At 35.7% G+C, this 20,573-nt stretch overlaps 1 protein-coding gene across 8 annotated transcripts in view; it reads right to left on the bottom strand.

Moving 5' to 3' along the window:
* Positions 1-20,573, bottom strand: part of CEP290 (centrosomal protein 290) — a 97,794-nt gene that overhangs the window by 52,371 nt on the left and 24,850 nt on the right. For 7 of the 8 annotated variants that reach the window (XM_032644616.1, XM_032644619.1, XM_032644617.1 and 4 more), the window contains 7 exons: positions 19,753-19,837; positions 19,071-19,213; positions 6,193-6,357; positions 5,628-5,795; positions 3,941-4,056; positions 2,378-2,480; positions 2,057-2,287 (listed from right to left, as the gene is read on the bottom strand). In XM_032644616.1, the coding sequence (XP_032500507.1) occupies positions 2,057-2,287; positions 2,378-2,480; positions 3,941-4,056; positions 5,628-5,795; positions 6,193-6,357; positions 19,071-19,213; positions 19,753-19,837 (1,011 nt within the window). The remainder of the gene's footprint in view (positions 1-2,056; positions 2,288-2,377; positions 2,481-3,940; positions 4,057-5,627; positions 5,796-6,192; positions 6,358-19,070; positions 19,214-19,752; positions 19,838-20,573) is intronic. The other variant, XM_032644620.1, reaches the window with a different exon arrangement.

Genomic DNA, 20,573 nt, shown 5'->3' with positions numbered 1-20,573 from the left:
AATTTAATTTTTTAAAAAGTTATCCCTAAAACTGAAAACAAATGTAAAATAAATGAACCTAACTATATAGCAATTGTATGGCATAACCACACAAAGAGGAGAATTACTTCAAGTCACTATAGAATATGTTACCATGACGATACATCCTTAGTGAGAGATATTCTAAAGAAAATAAGAACTGTAAAGAAACTTTATATCTAGTAACACTGGTATTGTTATTGTTAATACCAATACAAGATTATTGTTTTCAAATTAATGTATGAATATTGTAGTATAAAAATATAATGATTTTAATGTTATTTTAATAGATTTCCGTGTTAAAAAAATAAAGTACAAAATCAAAGGTTAGTAAAAACTCCATACTCTTACTTATCCTAAAATGTTAAATTTGAATTAAAAATAACAATATGAACTCATGATTTAAATCTATACATATTTTCCTAACTGGACTAGTAGCAATGACACTCCAAGAGCAATGACACCTAGGACTGGTTTTTGGTATCTAAATGCTGTCCCCACTAAAACGAACCAGGGCTCTTTAGAGAAATGGCTTATTCCAAGCCTGCCTAAGAAGTATACAAGGTACATCCTGGACATATGTTGTTCCAGAAAACAAACTAAGTTTTGCAGCTTGGTTCAAAGACTAATGTATTTCTGTCAAATAGGATACAAGAATCTTCTTTAAAGGGCTCTCACTGGCCAAAGTTGAGACAAAAGAATAATGACTACACCTGAGTAAAACACACTGAATATTTAAAAGTGTGTGAGTCTGTTATGATACTTAAAGAAGAGAAAGCTGGAGGGTGCAGTGGGTGGGAGGGGATAGGCATAAGCAGACTATACAAACTCTGTATTCTGAAAACTGGTCATTAAAAGGAAAGAATGACCAGTTTTTATCTTGCCTTTCTAGTTAGGAATCATACTTCAAGATAACCAAAGAGCTTGGGCTAATGAGGAGAAGCTCTTTATTTTATAAAGAATACCTGCTAGTAAATGAAGAGAACATAATATAATTAGAAAATCATGATTTTTGCAATTCTTAATGAAATAATTGGGTCAGGCAACAACGATCACCAGTGAACACTAAAACCATTAGGAGAATTGATGAAGAACTGGTTATTTGCATGGTATCAAAATATCACTGAAGAATTAACTAAATCACTTAATAATAGAGATATATGGCTGTCTCCCCCTTAACAAAGTAATCAATCATGAAACATGGGACTACCAGACATTCCATCTCTTGAAGTGATACACTATAAAGTATTACTTATAAAGTACAAAACATTACTTAGGAAGTGTTCTTGCCAAAAATGTTTAACCTTAATATAACCAAGGCTTCAAAGCTAACTTTTAGTAAATACAATGGATACAGGAACAAGTAGAATTATGAAAGAAAATAATCAGATAAATATTCATTATTTTTCAGAGAGAGGAGGAAAAAAAGGGGGAGATTCTATATTTAAAAGACTTAGGACATGTAACATCCAAATACAATGCAGGGTCCTTGACTGGGTCCTGGGACAACTGAGGAAATGTGAATATGATCTGGATGTTAGATAATATAAGGTATTGTTGTCAATTTTGTTAAGTGTGATAAAGTTATTGTGGTTATGTAAACAGAAAAAGACTTTTTTAGAGATGCATACTAAAATATTTAGGGGAGAAATGTCTGCAATTAAAATATTCTTACAAAAAAACAGATGAAGCAATTAGAGTGGAATGTTAATAAATGTTAACTATTAATCCAGGTGATGGGTATTCATCATACTATCCTTTCTTCTTCTTTTTTTTTTTTTTTTTTTTTTTGCGGTATGCGGGCCTCTCACTGTCGTGGTCTCTCCCGTTGCGGAGCACAGGCTCCGGACACGCAGGCTCAGCGGCCATGGTTCACGGGCCCAGCCGCTCCGCGGCATGTGGGATCTTCCCGGACCGGGGCACGAACCCGTGTCCCCTGCATCGGCAGGCGGACTCTCAACCACTGCGCCACCAGGGAAGCCCTATCCTTTCTTCTTCACGTTTGAAAATTTTCAGAGTTGAAAAAAATCAGACATACCTTAAAACGTTGCAAACGTCCAATTTTTTCACCAACTTCAGCCTCCATTGATATCAATTCATTCTTCTGTTTCCAATTTTCTTTTCTAAGCTGTCTCTCCATTTCTACTAAAGTAGTATATTGCCTTATGAGTGACTTTTCATTCACTTGTAAGACTGTGATCTTTCTGCTATTTTCTGAAAGTGTTTTTTTTATTTCATCTGAATCCATCTGAAGAGCACTGAGCAAATTCTGCACAAAGTCACATTTATATTACTTGTTAAATCTAGCTATTTTAGTTTGTATGGTATTATATATTGATTTTAAAAGTGCTTTACTTACATTATATTCTTTTATTTTTATAGCATCTTGTTGGATTTGATCCTCAAGTTTTCTCTTTTCCTCTTTCATTTTTTCAGATTCTGTTTTCCAGGTCTCCTTTTCACTTAAAAAAATAAAAATGACAATACAGTAAACCTAATAAAATATTTAACTATAGGAAGAGATAGCTATAGATTATGGAAATTTAGTTTCTATAAAATAAGAGAAATCATAACTAGTCAATATCTGATAACATAAGTAGAAATGCCACTTGAAAGGATTTATCCTGAAAGTTATATTTTTATTTAATAAATGAGAGGTAAAGAAATTATTTTATCAAATTATTTTCATTAATCTACAAATTATTACTTTACAATTGTTACAATATAACAATTGCAGCTGAATCTTATAAACATTTTATTAAAAACAGAAAACAATTAAGAAAATAATCAATACCCCAAACTAATTCTGGAAATCAAGTCTCAGTATTCTGACCCTACTCTTACAGTAAAATTCTTTTTTTTTTTTTTCGGTACAGGGGCCCCTCACTGTTGTGGCCTCTCCCGGACACGCAGGCTCAGCGGCCATGGCCCACGGGCCCAGCCACTCCGCGGCATGTGGGATCCTCCCAGACCGGGGCACGAACCCATGTCCCCTGCATCGGCAGGCGGACTCTCAACCACTACGCCACCAGGAAAGCCCCTGACTGTACTCTTAAAATTTGAGTGTTACTTATAAAATATCTAGAATACAAACAAAATGAGAAATAATTAGACTTAAAAGAAGGTGTATAAGACATTGTTGCCTACCCAGACCTGCAATCTGCTTGGCATAAACCAATTATGGTGTCAGCATTCTCTTTGAACTGAATGATTCAAACCTGGACATATGACTTGGACAGCTCATTAACCCAATTCTGACTAATGAGGTCTAAGTCTGCCAGCAGCCTCTGGAAAAAGTTTCATGTAAAAATAAAAAGTTATGTGAAAAAAAAAATGCCCCTCTTCTTCAATGGTCATGGTTCCATCTTCCTTAACTCCTTCCTTCAGCTATTTTATAACCAACATAGGAGATAATATGACCTATATTATAAGACTCCCAAACATGACCTACCCTATAATTAGCTTTGGTTTTCTTGTTAGATCAAATCGTAGTCACTCTTAGTGTTTAAATCACCTTTAATCAGGTATTCTAACTATTACTAAGGATATTAGTCCATTGGTACAGATGAGATGGCAGAGATAAGCACAAACAGGTTAGTTCCCCATGAAAATATATGAATAACGATGATGGTGATGATGAAGAATGATGCAAACAGCTGACATTTATAAACAGTTCATATGTGCTATAATATTCACAAAATGCTCATATCTGGGCATTTTCACATAATTCATTTAAGTTTCATAATAACCCTATGAAAAAGTATTACTATCACAGAATTTTATACATAAGGAACTAAGACACAAAGCGGAGGTGAAGAGGCAGGAAGAAAAAGTAAAAGAAAATATCTAAATATTTTTTGTTACTTAGCTTTAACACGAATATTCTTCAATTACATTTATAAAGTTTTGCTAACACCTATACCTTAGGTATTCTTTATATAATAAGCTCTGTTGATGACGAATTACTGCGAATTTTCTGTTATAGTCTTCAAGAGAATCTTCTAAATTCTTTAACTTATTTTCTTTATATTCTAGTTCCTAAAAATTGGTTTAAAAATGAGAATGAAAAAAGCATCAGGACATATTTTAAATTTGAAGGTATAAATTCATATTCTGACAAGATTATAGAAAAATATACAAAAGATAATAGCAAATCCATAAGCAGCACAGGTCATTTCTATGATTATTCTGAACACCTTATGGCATATGGAATGAGGTAATATGTGTAAATGAGAAGTGCTATGAAACAGATAAAATTATTTTCATCATACAGAATAGTTACAGTAACCATACAAATGATCAGATACAGTGGTTACAAACTTACCTTTAGCCACTCAGTCCCACATACCCTTTAGTGAACATATGCATTCATAGCTCCAGTCAAATTGTCCTTTCCAATTATTTCATTTTGAAGATGAAGAAACTTGAGACTTAGAAAGATCAAGTAACTTACTCAACATTAAAAAACTCATTAATACTACCCTTGGTAACCATTTTCTAAGCACACATGCCAAGCTCAGTGCCAGGTGCTTTACATATTGCAGATCTAACACTTGCAGTCAGGTCTGGCTGACTCCAAAGACCTTGCTACTTCTATCACTCTATGCTGCCTTAGGATTGGGAGTCCAAGTACTTGTTTTGCCACTTTGAACAGGTTTTCAGATTCCCAATTGGTTCTCTAATCTACCACAATGCTTCTCATGTGTTTTTTATATAAAGATGAAAAAAATGAATCTTATCACAAGTAACATGACAATGCAATACTTCTATCACTTATTGACAATGTTCCTGTATTGAAGAAGAATAAATTCATGAAGAATGCTAAAATTATAAATTTAAAAGTAATGATATAACATGAATTATAATGTTCTAATAAGTAAATTCTAATACTCAAAAAATGATTAATTAATATACAAATACAAGCATCTGATAATCATAATGCAAGTATATTCACAAATGGATTATTTAGGAAAGGGAAACAGCAGTGCTTATAATCAAAAACTTACTTTCATTGATTCTGAACACATTTTTGTGATTATATTTGCAGTGTATGTGATATTACAGGTATTCACACTCAAATGAAATAATGAAAAGCATCTCTCATTATGCCATTCATAATGACTGTAATATAGACAGCAAAACTGAGAAACAAACACAAGGCAAGCAGTATCCTTTCTAATTTGCTAACAGATTAACTAATACCTTACAGGGTAAAGGGAAGAAAGAGATAAAAGACAATTTTGTTTAAAAGTTTCTTCTCGTAGTTAACACACAAAAAAAGGAACGATTCTAATCACTACGCAAAAAGCTGTGTCAGACTTTATTCATGTGAATTGCTTTTCCAACCAGCAATAAATAAAAGAGCTCACCTTATTTATACATTACTACCTCATAGTAGCTGCATGTTATTCTATCTGTCAATCATATATTTCATATGAATGGCATGCATGCTTCTCATTCAGATGAATGGAATAAACTGCTTTTATTCATAACATTCCATCTAATATCAAAATCATTAAAAAATTTTTCACTGTTAATATTCTAAGAATGCAAAGGAATATATGATGATTAAATTATAAAACATACTATCAACTATTTTTGTTACTCACATATAAAATGTTCAGTACCTGTAAGATATGTATTAAATATTCATTCTGAGAATTAATGATATTGGCACTAGATGGTGCTACCCCATCAGGTAAGTCTACTCCTTTAAACACAACATTTGATCCTTCTGATTGTCGTAAAAGACTGGTCTCTTTTTCAAGATGATCTATCTGCAAACGAACAGTTCAGAAATGAGAATCTCATCTCTTATACCCAAAGAAAGACAAATTTAAAAGCAGTAACTAACACTTCCTACTGAATATCTTGAACAAGTAGATATATGAATGCTCTGCCAAGTATTAATTAAATTATAGTTTAATTTATAATTACTACTACTTAGAAATGTCTAGGAATATATTTAGAATTTTTGTATCCTTTTATGTTACACAGTACTTATTTTTCCACTAATTTAATTTAAAAAATTCAAACAGAAGCTTTCCGAATGTTGAAAGAATTAATTCAAGGGGCATTTTCTCATAAAATAGTCATTTAAAAAAAAATTAAATGTTTCACATTAAATCTTTATTCATATGCTTAGCATTTTCTTTTATATAATAAAATTCTCACCTTTAAATTTGCTTTTGTCAACTGCTGAGAATAATTTATAGCCTCCTTCCGAGATTCCCTGAGCTCCTGTCTTAATTCTTCATTCCTTCCAGTAAGTTGATCAACTTGGGCTTTTAAATGCAGATTGGCATCAAATATTCCTTCTGCATTCTTTGATTCTATAGCCTAATATATTTAAATTATATAGAAGAAATGTGAAGAAAAACACTAAAGTCATAGTAAAAAATCTATGTTTAAGTAAAATTCACATTTAAGCATTTTACTATTCCCATGTATAATAAAATATACCAAATCTATCTCTTATTTATAAATTTAAATTGATAAAATACCAGTTTAACCTACAACAGTATTACCAAGCATACTAATCACTTCTTTCTAACAATTAACAATATCTAGCTAATCCAAACAGACTGGTAGACCAGAAAAACAGCTAGACAGGAACAACATGACTAGGGTTCAAATATTAACCAATCTCTTATTTGCTGGGCAAGTGACTTGAAATTTCTTATACCTTAGCTTCCTTAACTCTAAAGAAGAGGAAATAATGTTAGCTCTGTCAACTTCACAAGGTTTGTATACAGTCAAAATGAGATAATTTATATGTAAATGCTTTGAAACCATGAAGCATCTGAATTTAAAGCATGAGCAAAGGAATGAAATAGCTACTACATTTAATTAATTAAATTTTTCATTGCTTCCTCTCCAGTTGAAGCATACATAATAACAAAGGCAAAGTATGATAAAACAGTGTTATCCAAGAGTGCTGGATAAGCAAAAATAATCTGTCAAATATTAAAATACTATCCAAGAGGCTTCACTGCTCCTAATTCCCCAATAATGGCATATATAAATATACCTACCCCCACGTACACATATACACAATACATACATACCAACAGATCTGGACTTTATGGAACAAAACTGTTAAATGCAAAGTAAAGCTTCAGAAATGAAGGCAGAAGACAAAGAAAGTAAGATGAGTAAAATCATATGTAATATCCTATTCAGGAGGGTGATCTGGGATTTAACTCAAGGCAGTAGGTCTGTAAGAGTAAGCCTTTACCCTAAGGAGATGAGAGCAGGCCATGTGGAGTAATAATTTATACTAATTCAAAGGGGATAGCAGAAAGAGGTAGGCAGAAGGAGGTATTCTGACAGATGACAAAGTAGTCTAGTTAGTTGTCTTGCTGAAAAATAGCAACATGTTATCTGTAGATCCTTGTGGTAAAATGAGATTGAAGTAGATGGTGATTAGGGGCCCTGAAAAACACCCTATAGCAATAGAAAGTGAACTAAAGTGCAGAAGCTGGAATTATCTGATCTAAAGTGTCATTGATTCTGATGATTTCTTAGAGGACGTACTGTTAGGTCATTCAGATGGGGCATATCAATCAGAAAAAAAAATGATAACCCAGAAGAGAAGCAGACAAAATCGATGGAAACAAGAATCCTAGGAAGGCCACAGGCTGTCAATTAAAATAAAAAAACTTAAAAAATAAATAAATAAAAATAAAAAAACGTAGAATCTTTCTCGGCTATTATTCTGTTTCTATTTGGTCACTAAATAGAGTTTCCCTTGTAGAACAGAGTTTGATCTGAGTATTAGTAGTGGGCAGCATCACAGACAAAAGATGGTCACATAAGAAAGTATGAAGAATCATTTTAGATACTTAAAATAGTGGAGAAAAAACAAAGTCACCAACCAGAGAAGAAAAGTCAGAACTATAAAGGGATATATAGGGAACAAAGGGAATCAAAAGGGTTTCATAAATTTTGTTAAATGATTTTCTACCTCAGAAAGATTTTAACATATTAGTATCGCTCTCTGCTAAAAAAATGGTATTATTATAAAAAAAAGCATTCCATGCAAATGGGAATCAAAAGAAAGCTGGAGTAGCAATACTCATATCAGATAAAATAGACTTTAAAATAAAGAATGTTACAAGAGACAAGGAAGGACACCACATAATGATCAAGGAATCAATCCAAGAAGTAGATATAACAATTAGAAATATATATGCACCCAACATAGGAGCACCTCAATACATAAGGCAACAGCTAACAGCTATAAAAGAGGAAATCGAGAGTAACACAATAAGAGTGGGGGGCGCTTCCCTGGTGGCTCAGGGGTTGAGAATCCACCTGCCGATGCAGGGGACACGGGTTCGTGCCCCGGTCCGGGAGGATCCCACATGCCGCAGAGCGGCTGGGCCCGTGAGCCATGGCCGCTGAGCCTGCGCGTCCGGAGCCTGTGCTCCGCAACGGGAGAGGCCACAACAGTGAGAGGCCCACGTACCGCAAAAAAAAAAAAAAAAAAAAAAAATAATAGTGGGGGACTTAAACACCTCACTTCACCAATGGACAGATCATCTGGACAGAAAATTAATAAGGAAAGACAAGCTTTAAATGACACAATAGACCAGTTAGATTTAATTGATATTTGCAGGACATTCCATCCAAAAACAGCAGATTACACTTTCTTCTCAAGTGCACACAGAACATTCTCCAGGATGGATCACATCTTGGGTCACAAATCAAGCCTCAGTAAATTTAAGAAAACTGTAAACATATCAAACATCTTTTCCAACCACAATACTATGAGATTAGAAGTCAATTACAAGGAAAAAAACATAAAAACCACAAACACATGGAGGCTAAATAATGTTACTAAATAACCAAGAGATCACTGAAGAAATCAAAGACAAAATCAAAAAATACCTAGAGACAGATGACAATGAAAACACGATGATCCAAAACCTATGGGATGCAGCAAAAACAGTTCTAAGAGGGAAGTTTAGAGCAATACAAGCCTACCTCAAGAAACAAGAAACATCTCAAATAAACAACCTAACGTTACACCTAAAGGAACTAGAGAAAGAAGAACAAACAAAACCGAAAGTTAGTAGAAGGAAAGAAATCATAAAGATTAGAGCAGACATCAATGAAACAGAAACAAAGAAAACAATAGCAAAGATCAATAAAACTAAAAGCTGGTTCTTTAAGAAGATAAACAAAATTGATAAACCTTTAGCCAGACTCATCAAGAAAAAGAGGGAGAGGACTCAAATCAATAAAATTAGAAATGAAAATGGAGAAGTTACAACTGACACTGTAGAAATACAAAGGATCATGAGAGATTACTACACCAACTCTATGCCAATAAAATGGACAACCCTGAAGAAACAGACAAATTCTTAGAAAGGTATAACCTTCCAAGACTGAACCAGGGAAAAATAGAAAATATGAAGAGACCAATCACAAGCGCTGAAATTGAAACTGTGATTAAAAATCTTCCAACAAACAAAAGTTCCAGGATCAGATGGCTTCACAGGTGAATTCTATCAAACATTTAGAGAAGAGGTAACACCAATTTTCTCAAACTCTTCCAAAAAATTGAAGAAGTAATACCCCCAAACTCATTCTATGAGGCCATCATCACCCTGATACCAAAACCAGACAAAGATACTACAAAAAAAGAAAATTACAGACCAATATCACTGGTGAGTATAGATGCAAAAATCCTCAACAAAACACTAGCAAACAGAATCCAACAACACATTAAAAGGATCATACACCATGATCAAGTGGGATTTATCCAGGGTATGCAAGGATTCTTCAATATATGCAAATCAATCAATGTGATACACCATATTAACAAACTGAAGAAGAAAAACCATATGATCATCTCAATAGATGCAGAAAAAGCTTTTGACAAAATTCAACACCCCATTTATGATAAAAACTCTCCAGAAAGTGGGCACAGAGGGAACCTACCTCAACATCATAAAGGTCATATACGACAAACCCACAGCAAACATCATTCTCAATGGTAAAAAACTGAAAGCCTTTCCTCTAAGATCAGGAAAAAGACAAGGATGTCTGCTCTCACCACTATTATTCAACATACTTTGTAAGTCCTAGCCACAGCAATCAGAGAAGGAAAAGAAATAAAAGGAATACAAATTGGAAAAGAAGAAGTAAAACTGTCACTGTTTGCAGATGACATGATACTATACATAGAGAATCCTAAAGATGCCACCAGAAAACTACTAGATCTAATCAATGAATTTGATAAAGTTGCAGGAAACAAAATTAATGCACAGAAATCTTTTGCATTCCTATACACTAACAACGAAAGATAAGAAAGAGAAATTAAGCAAACAATTCCATTCACCATTGCAACAAAAAGAATAAAATACCTAGGAATAAACCTACCTAAGGAGGTAAAAAACCTGTACTCAGAAAACCCTAAGACACTGGTGAAAGACATCAAAGATGACGCAAACAGATGGAGAGATATACCATGTTCTTGGATTGGAAAGATCAATATTGTGAAAATGACTATCCTACTCACAGCAATCTACAGATTCAATGCAATCCCTATCAAATTACCAGTGGCATGTTTTACAGAACTAGAACAAAAAATCTTAAAATGTGTATGGGAGGGAGGAGCTTCAAGATGGCGGAAGAGTAAGACGTGGAGATCACCCTCCTCCCCACAAATACATCAGAAATACATCTACACGTGGAACAACTCCTACAGAACACCTACTGAATGCTGGCAGAAGACCTTAGACCTCCCAAAAGGCAAGAAACTCCCCACGTACCAGGGTAGGGCAAAAGAAAAAAAATAAATAAAACAGAGACAAAAGAATAGGGATGGGATCTGCACCAGCGGGAGGGAGCTGTGAAGGAGGAAAAGCTTCCACACACTAGGAAGCCCCTTCGCGGGCGGAGACTGCAGGTGGCAGAGGGGGTAAGCTTTGGCGCCATGGAGGAGAGCACAGCAACAGGGGTGCGGAGGGCAAAGTGGAGAGATTCTTACACAGAGGATCGCTGCCGACCAGCACTCACCAGCCGGAGAGGCTTGTCTGCTGCCCCGCCAGGTTGGGCGGGGACTGGGAGCTGAGGCTCGGGCTTCAGTCAGATCCCAGGGAGAAGACTGGGGTTGGCTGCGTCAACACAGCCTAAACAGGGCTAGTGCGCCATAGCTATCCAGGAGGGAGTCCGGGAAAATGTCTGGAATGGCTGAAGAGGCAAGAGACTTTTTCTTGCCTCTTTGTTTCCTGGTGCGCAAGGAGAGGGGATTAAGAGCGCTGCTTAAACGAGCTCCAGAGACAGGCGCGAGCCGCAGCTATCAGTGCGGACCGCAGAGACGGGCATGAGACGCTAAGGCGGCTGCCACCGCCACCAAGAAGCCTGTGTGCGAGCACAGGTCACTATCCACACCGCCCCTCCCAGGAGCCTGTGCAGCCTGCCACTGCTAGGGTCCCGTGATCCAGGGACAACTTCCCTGGGAGAACACAGATCCTCAGGCTGGTGCAACGTCACGTGGTCCTCTGCCGTCACAGGCTCGCCCCACACTGTACCCCTCCCTCCCCGCAGCATTAGTGAGCCAGAGCCCAGAATCAGCTGCTCCTTTAACCCCATCCTGTCTGAGCGAGGAACAGATGCCCTTAGGAGAGCTACACGCAGAGGCGGGTACAAATCCAAAGCTAAACCCCAGGAGCTGGACGAACAAAGAGAAGAAAGGGAAATCACTCCCAGCAGCCTCAGGAGCAGCAGATTAAATCTCCACAATCAATTTGATGTACCCTGCATCTGTGGAATACCTGAATAGACAACAAATCATCCCAAATTGAGGACGTGGACTTGGGGAGCAACGATACATATTTTTTCCCTTTTTCTCTTTTTATGAGTGTGTATGTGTATGCTTCTGTGTGTGATTTTGTCTACATAGCTTTGCTTTTACCATTTGCCCTAGGGTTCTGTCTGTCTGTTTTTTCTTTCTTTTTCTCTTAGTATGGTTTTTAGCTCTTTTTGTCATTGGTGGATTTGTTTTTTGGTTTGGTTGCTCTCTTCTTTCTCTTTTTTGATTACATTAAAATTTTTTTTAATATTTTTATTTTAATAACCATTTCATTTCATTTTATTTTATTTCATCTTTTTCATTCTCTCTTTCATCTGTTCTCCCTTTTATTCTGAGCTGTGTGGATAACAGGCTCTTGGTGCTCCACACAGGCATCAGGGCTGTGTCTCTGAGGTGGGAGAGCCAAGTTCAGGACATTGGTCCACCAGAGACCTCTCAGCTCCACGGGATACCAAACGGCAAAAATCTCCCAGAAATCTCCATCTCAGCCAAGACCCAGCTCCACTCAATGACCAGCAAGCTACAGTGCTGCACATCCTATGCCAAAAAACTAGCAAGACAAGAACACAACCCCACAGATGAGCAGAGAGGCTGCCTATAATCATAATGTCAGAGACACCCCAAAACACACCACCAGACGTGGACCTGCCGACCAGAAAGACAAGATCCAGCCTCATCCACAAGAACACAGGCACTAGTCCCCTCCACCAGGAAGCCAACACAACTCACTGAACCAACCTTAGCCACTGAGGGCAGACACCAAAAACAACAGGAACTACGAACCTGCAGCCTGCGAAAAGGAGACCTCAAACACAGTTAAGTTAAGCAAAATGAGAAGATAGAGAAACACATAGCAGATGAAGGAGCAAGGCAAAAACCCACCAGACCTAACAAATGAAGAGGAAATAGGCAGTGTACCTGAAAAAGAATTGAGAATATTATTAGTAAAGATGATCCAAAATCTTGGAAATAGAATGGAGAAAATATAAGAAACGTTTAACAAGCACCTAGAAGAACTAAAGAGCAAACAAACTGTGATGAACAACACAATAAATGAAATTAAAAATCCTCTAGAAGGGATCAATAGCAGAATAACTGAGGCAGAAGAACGGATAAGTGACCTAGAAGATTAAATAGTGGAAATAACTATTGCAGAGCGGAATAAATAAAAAAGACTGAAAAGAATTGAGGACAGTCTCAGAGACATCTGGGACAACATTAAATGCAACAACATTTGAATTACAGGGGTCCCAGAAGAAGAAGAGAAAAAGAAAGGGACTGAGAAAATGTTTGAAGCGATTATAGTTGAAAACTTCCCTGATATGGGAAAGGAAATAGTTCATCAAGTCCAGGAAGCACAGAGAGTCCCATACAGGATAAATTGAAGGAGAAACATGTCAAGACACATATTCATCAAACTATGAAAAATTAAATACAAACAAAAATTATTAAAAGCAGCAAGGGAAAAACAACAAATAACATGCAAGGGAATCCCCATAAGGTTAATAGCTTATCTTTCAGCAGAAACTCTGCAAGCCAGAAGGGAGTGGCAGGACATATTTAAAGTGATGAAAGGGAAAAACCTACAACCAAGATTACTCTACCCAGCAAGGACCTCATTCAGATCTGATGGAGAAATTAAAACCTTTACAGACAAGCAAAAGCTAAGAGAATTCAGCACCACCAAACAAGCTTTACAACAAATACTAAAGGAACTTCCCTAGGCAGAAAACTCAAGAGAAGGAAAAGACCCACAATAACAAACCCAAAACAATTAAGAAAATGGTAATAGGGACATACATATTGATAATTACCTTAAATGTAAATGGAGTAAATGCTCCAACCAAAAGACACAGGCTGCCTGAATGGATACAAAAACAAGACCCATATATATGCTGTCTACAAGAGACCCACTTCAGACCTAGAGACACATACAGATTGAAAGTGAGGGGATGGAAAAAGATATTCCATGCAAATGGAAATCAAAAGAAAGCTGGAGTAGCAAATCTCATATCAGATAAAATACACTTTAAAACAAAGACTATTACTAGAGACAAAGAAGGACACTACATGATGATCAAGGGATCAATCCAAGAAGTAGATATAACAACTGTAAATATTTATGCACCCAACAGAGGAGCACCTCAATACATAAGGCAAATACTAACAGCCATAAAAAGGGAAATCGACAGTAACACAATCATAGTAGGGGACTTTAACACCCCACTTTCACCAATGGACAGATCATCCAAAATGAAAATAAATAAGAAAACACAAGTTTTAAATGATACATTAAACAGGATGGACTTAATTGATATTTATAGGACATTCCATCCAAAAACAACAGAATACACATTTTTCTCAAGTGCTCATGGAACATTCTCCAGGATAGATCATATATTAGGTCACAAATCAAGCCTTGGTAAATTTAAGAAAATTGAAATTATACCAGGTATCTTTTCTGACCACAACGTTATGACTAGAAATCAATTACAGGAAAAAATCTGTAAAAAATATAAACACATGGAGGCTAAACAATACACTACTTAATAACCAAGAAATCAGTGAAGAAATCAAAGAGGAAATCAAAAAATACCTAGAAACAAATGCCAATGAAAACACGACGACCAAAACCTATGGGATGAAGCAAAAGCAGTTTTAAGAGTGAAGTATAGGGGCTTCCCTGGTGGCGCAGTGGTTGAGAGTCCGCCTGCCGATGCAGGGGACACGGGTTCGTGCCCCGGTCCAGGAAGATCCCACATGCAGCGGAGCGGCTAGGCCCATGAGCCATGGCCGCTGAGCCTGCGCATCCGGAACCTGTGCTCCGCAACTGCAGAGGCCACAACAGTGAGAGGCCCACGTACAGCAAAAAAAAAAAAGAAAAAGAAAAAAAAGAGTGAAGTTTATAGCAATACAATCCTACCTTAAAAAACAAGAAACACCTCAAATAAACAAACTAACCTTACACCTAAAGCAGTTAGAGAAAGAAGAACAAAAAAACCCCGAAGTTAGCAGAAGGAAAGAAATCATAAAGATCAGATCAGAAATAAATGAAAAAGAAATGATGGAAATAATAGCAAAGATCAATAGAATTAAAAGCTGGTTCTTTGAGAAGATAAAGAAAATTGATAAACCATTAGCCAGACTCATCAAGAAAAATAGGGAGAAGACTCAAATCAATAGAAGTAGAAATGAAAAAGGAGAAGTAACAACTGACACTGCAGAAATACAAAGGATCATGAGAGATTACTACAAGCAACTCTATGCCAATAAAATGGACAACCTGGAAGAAATGGACAAATTCTTAGAAATGTACAACCTTCCAAGACTGAACCGGGAAGAAATAGAAAATATGAACCGACCAATCACAAGCACTGAAATGCAAACTGTGATTAAAAATCTTCCAACAAACAAAAGTTCAGGACCAGATGGCTTCACAGGAGAATTCTATCAAACATTTAGAGAAGACTTAACACCTATCCTTCTCAAACTCTTCCAAAACATAGCAGAGGGAGGAACACTCCCAAACTCATTCTACAAAGCCACCATCACCCTGATACCAAAACCAGACAAAGATGTCAGAAAGAAAGAAAACTACAGGCCAATATCACTGATGAATATAGATGCAAAAATCCTCAACAAAATACTAGCAAACAGATTCCAACACTACATTAAAAAGATCATACACCATAATCAAGTGGGATTTATCCCAGGAATGCAAGGATTCTTCAATATATGCAAATCAATCAATGTGATACACCAAATTAACAAATGGAAGGAGAAAAACCAGATGATCATCTCAATAGATGCAGAGAAAGATTTCGACAAAATTCAACACCGATTTATGAAAAACATCCTCCAGAAAGTAGGCATAGAGGGAACTTATGTCAACATAATAAAGGCCATATATGACAAACCCACAGCCAACATCGTCCTCAATGGTGAAAAACTGAAACCATTTCCACTAAGATGAGAAACAAGACAAGGTTGCCTACTCTCACCACTATTATTCAACATAGTTTTGGAAGTTTTAGCCACAGCAATCAGAGAAGAAAAAGAAATAAAAAGAATGCAAATTGGAAAAGAAGAAGTAAAGCTGTCACTGTTTGCAGATGACATGATACTACGCGTAGAGAATCCTAAAGAGGCTACCAGAAAACTACTAGAGCTAATCAATGAATTTGGCAAAGTAGCAGGATACAAAATTAATGCAGCGAAATCTCTTGAATTCTTATACACTAATGATCAAAAATCTCAAAGTGAAATTAAGAAAACACTCCCATTTACCACTGCAACAAAAAGAATAAAATACCTAGGAATAAACCTGCCTAAGGAGACAAAAGACCTGTATGAAGAAAATTATAAGACACTGATGAAAGAAATTAAAGGTGATACAAATAGATGGAGAGATACACCATGTTCTTGGATTGGAAGAATCAACATTGTGAAAATGACTCTACTACCCAAAGCAATCTACAGATTCAATGCAATCCCTATCAAACTACCACTGGCATTTTTCACAGAACAAAAAATTTCACAATTTGTATGGAAACACAAAAGAGCCCGAACAGCCAAAGCAATCCTGAGAAAGAAAAACGGAGCTTGAGGAATCAGGCTCCCTGACTTCAGACTATACTACAATGTGACGGTAATCAAAACAGTATGGTACTGGCACAAAAACAGAAACACAGATCAATGGAAAAGGATAGAAAGCCCAGAGATAAACCACACACCTTTGGTCAACTAATCTATGACAAATGAGGCAAGGATATACAATGGAGAAAAGACAGTCTCTTCAATAAGTGGTGCTAGGAAAACTGGACAGCTACATGTAAAAGAATGAAATTAGAACACTCCCTAACACCATACACAAAAATAAACTCAAAATGGAATAGAGACCTAAATGTAAGGCCAGATACTATAAAACTCTTAGAGGAAGACATAGGCAGAACACTGTTTGACATAAATCACAGCAAGATCTTTTTTGATCCACCTCCTAGAGTAATGGAAATAAAAAGAAAAATAAACAAATGGGACCTAATGCAACTTTAAAGCTTCTGCAAATCAAAGGAAACTACAAACAAGACAAAAAGACAACCCTCAGAACGGGAGAAAATATTTGCCAACAAATCAACGGACAAAGGATTAATCTCCGAAATATATAAACAGCTCATGCAGCTCAATATTAAAATAACAAACAACCGAATCCAAAAATGGGCAGAAGACCTAAATAGACATTTCTCTGAAGAAGACATACAGATGGCTAAGAAGCACATGAAAAGCTGCTCAACATCACTAATTATTAGAGAAATGCAAATCAAAACTACAATGAGGTATCTCCTCACACTGGTTAGAATGGGCATCATCAGAAAATCTACAACAACAAATGCTGGAGAGGGTGTGAAGAAAAGGGAACCCTCTTACACTGTTGGTGGGAATGTAAACTGATACAGCCACTATGGAGAACAGTATGGAGGTTCCTTAAAAAACTAAAAATAGAATTACCATATGACCCAGCAATCCCAGTACTGGGCATATACCCAGAGAAAACCATAATTCAAAAAGACGCAGGCGCCCCAATGTTCATTGCAGGACTATTTACAATAGCCAGGTCATGGAAGCAACCTAAATGCCCATCGACAGACGAATGGATAAAGAAGATGTGGTACATATATACAATGGAATATACTCAGCCATAAAAAGGAACGAAATTGGGTCATTTGTTGAGATGTGGATGGATCTAGCGACTGTCATACAGAGTGAAGTAAGTTAGAAAGAGAAAAACAAATATCGTATATTAACACATATATGTGGAACCTAGAAAAATGGTACAGATGAACCGGTTTGCAGGGCAGAAACTGAGACACAGATGTAGAGAACAAACGTATGTACACCAAGGGGGTAAAGTGGTGGGCGTTGGTGGTGGTGGGATGAATTGGGAGATTGGGACTGACATATATACACTAATATATATAAAATAGATAACTAATAAGAACCTGCTGCATAAAAAAATAAAATAAAATTCAAAAAAAAAGTATTCAACTATTGACTAATCATAAAAAAAGCAATTCAATGAATAAGACTTTTTTCTATATAAATCAAGCATAGTATAATAATTCATGTTAAGTATGTTCAGATCATGTAACTGACATAGATTTAAATATTAAGAATCTAAAAATTTATGTTTTATTCAAGTTTATATAACAGACACTCATCAATACTGTAGAACTCTTTAGTCCCTATATGGTAAATATAAATAGAACATCATTTAATGGCTAAAATCTTTCTCATAGTAATTCTTAAGTCTTTAAGTATTCAAAATATTCTTACTACATCCTATTACCTTCTAGGTTTGTGGTGTAAGGTCCTAACAGACCTACCCTCCCACATTTAACAAGTGAATACAAAAAACTACTACATAAAAGTTCTAGAAAATGAACAAAAGCAACAGATTTTGGAGGTGACTTGAAACTTGGAAGACAGGACTAGCAAGCAGTAAATTTGTTGTTTTTAAGGCTTAACTGAGAGGGCAAGCTGCAGTTCCAGTGACCTGTCTTCTTTCTGGCCTAAAAACCAGAGGATAGGACCCAAAGCCACAGAATAGTGAGAGGGGAATTCCAGAAAGAAAAGAACCAACAAAAGTGATCTTCAAATTCTGTGTAAAAGCTCTGCCAGGTCTCAAGCTGACCGTTAAAACAGAAAAATGGAGAAGACAGAAGCAAGTATCAGTGAACTTGAAGATAAATCAATGGGAATTATCCAACTGGGAACAGAAAAGATAAAAAATTAGGAATGAAAAAATGAACAGAGCCTAAAGAAGTTGTGGGACAATACCGAAAGGTCTAACTGTTTCAGTGGAGTCCCAGAGAAAATGAGGCAAAAAAATGATTGAAGAAATTAATGGCAGAAAACTTCCCAATTGTGGTGAATAGCATAAGTGAACAGATTCAAGCTCAGCAAACCCCAAACAAGCTACACACACACATACACACACACACACACACACACACACACACCCTTAGCACATTGCAGTCAAACTGGCAAAAACCAAATAAAAAGAGAAAGTTTTGAAAGTAGCCCAAGAAGAACTACACATTTCATACAGGAGAACAATGATTCAAATGACAGCAAATGTTTCATCAGAAACTGTGGAGATCAATGAGAATGGAACAACATCTTTGAAGTGATGAAACAACAAAATAAAACCATTAATATAAAAATAACTTACATTAACTAGTCTTTCAAGACTGGGAATAATTAGAGATGTTTCCCCTCCTTTAACATCAGGATCTTTCTGCATTTCCTTAATAGCTTGCAATATTTCTTTCATACCTTCTTCAAGTTGCTTATTTTCTTCAACTAATTCTTTTACTAAAATGAAATATTTTTTTCATTGAATGAATAGATATTTTTACAATTTACACTATGCTATATAGATTACAAATATTTCACACACAGTAAAAATAACCCATTTATAAAATGCAAATAAATGTACAAAAAATTCAACTATAAATCCAATGTGTGAATAATGAAGTTAAATCACACACCTATTTAAATCCTGTGCATATACATATATATCTCATGGCTGAAAGAAATAAACCATAAGCATACTTTGCCTTTACTTTATATTAAAAATTTCTTAAATTTGTTTTTCTAACTGTACTTTCATTAGAGAACAAAAGAGAAAAATAGACTTATTTATCATCACAATAAATTCAGACTAATAACATGCTCTGAAAATGAATATAGCAAGGCAAACCAAATAGATGAATGAGAGACTGAAGTCTATACATTATAGTTAGTTAAGGCTAAAACAGACTAGAAAACAGAATGGAGTAAAGTCCTTTCAATCCCATAATTTTCAGTACAGACTAAATAAATAAGAAAACTAAGAGATAATAGTGACTTACATTTATTCTGAAACTTGGCTATTACTGTTCTACTTCTTTCTAAATCTCTTTCCTTTTCAATTAGTTCTCTTGAAAGAAATTCATTCTAAACAAAACATAAAGAGAAAAAAAATGATTTAAAAAAAATGACAATAGTTTTGAAGCTTAAAGAAGTTTGACCAATTGAGGTTTAACATACCCACAGCAAGCTACAGAAACGTAGCAGCACTCACAAAAATAAAATAAAATCTGAAAGGTAAAACAGATAATGATCCTCCTCCCACCTTCTCCCCCCGCCCCCCGACCCCACACCCATGGCAAAAGGCAAACAGATAAGGAAGGTTTTTGTCTTTGGCACTACAATCATCTCTTTTAATGATCTGCCTTTACACTACCCGTTCTGCCTGGCTTCTATGACGTTCAAGCTCTATTTCTGCATTTCTACTTTGTGCTTCTTTGATCAATAAATCCTGTGCTATGGCTTCATTCTAAAGAAACATTTAATAAATTAGGCAAGTCAATGAGTTCATTTCAGATGTATTGCATTTTTAGATCTTTTAAAAGACAGAATGTGTATAAATTAGTGTTAATGTGCAAACATAAAAGAATTCTTATTATAATTGCTACTTATCGAATTCTGTTAGTCATAAAAAAGAATTTTTAAAAAAAATCCCAGGAATGTAATTTGGAGGAGAGCTCACCTGAGATCTAAGAAATACTAGTTCTGTCCATAGCTGTTCTATAAGATTTGCAAGTGGATCTATCTGAGATAATTTTGATTGTGCAGTAATTGGCACAGGGTCCAGAACATTAACTTCAAGATTACTTTTCAAAATCTCTGT

The sequence above is a fragment of the Phocoena sinus genome, chromosome 10, assembly GCF_008692025.1.
Source record: "Phocoena sinus isolate mPhoSin1 chromosome 10, mPhoSin1.pri, whole genome shotgun sequence".
NCBI lineage: Eukaryota > Metazoa > Chordata > Mammalia > Artiodactyla > Phocoenidae > Phocoena > Phocoena sinus.
This window is presented reverse-complemented; position numbering and strand designations above follow the sequence as displayed.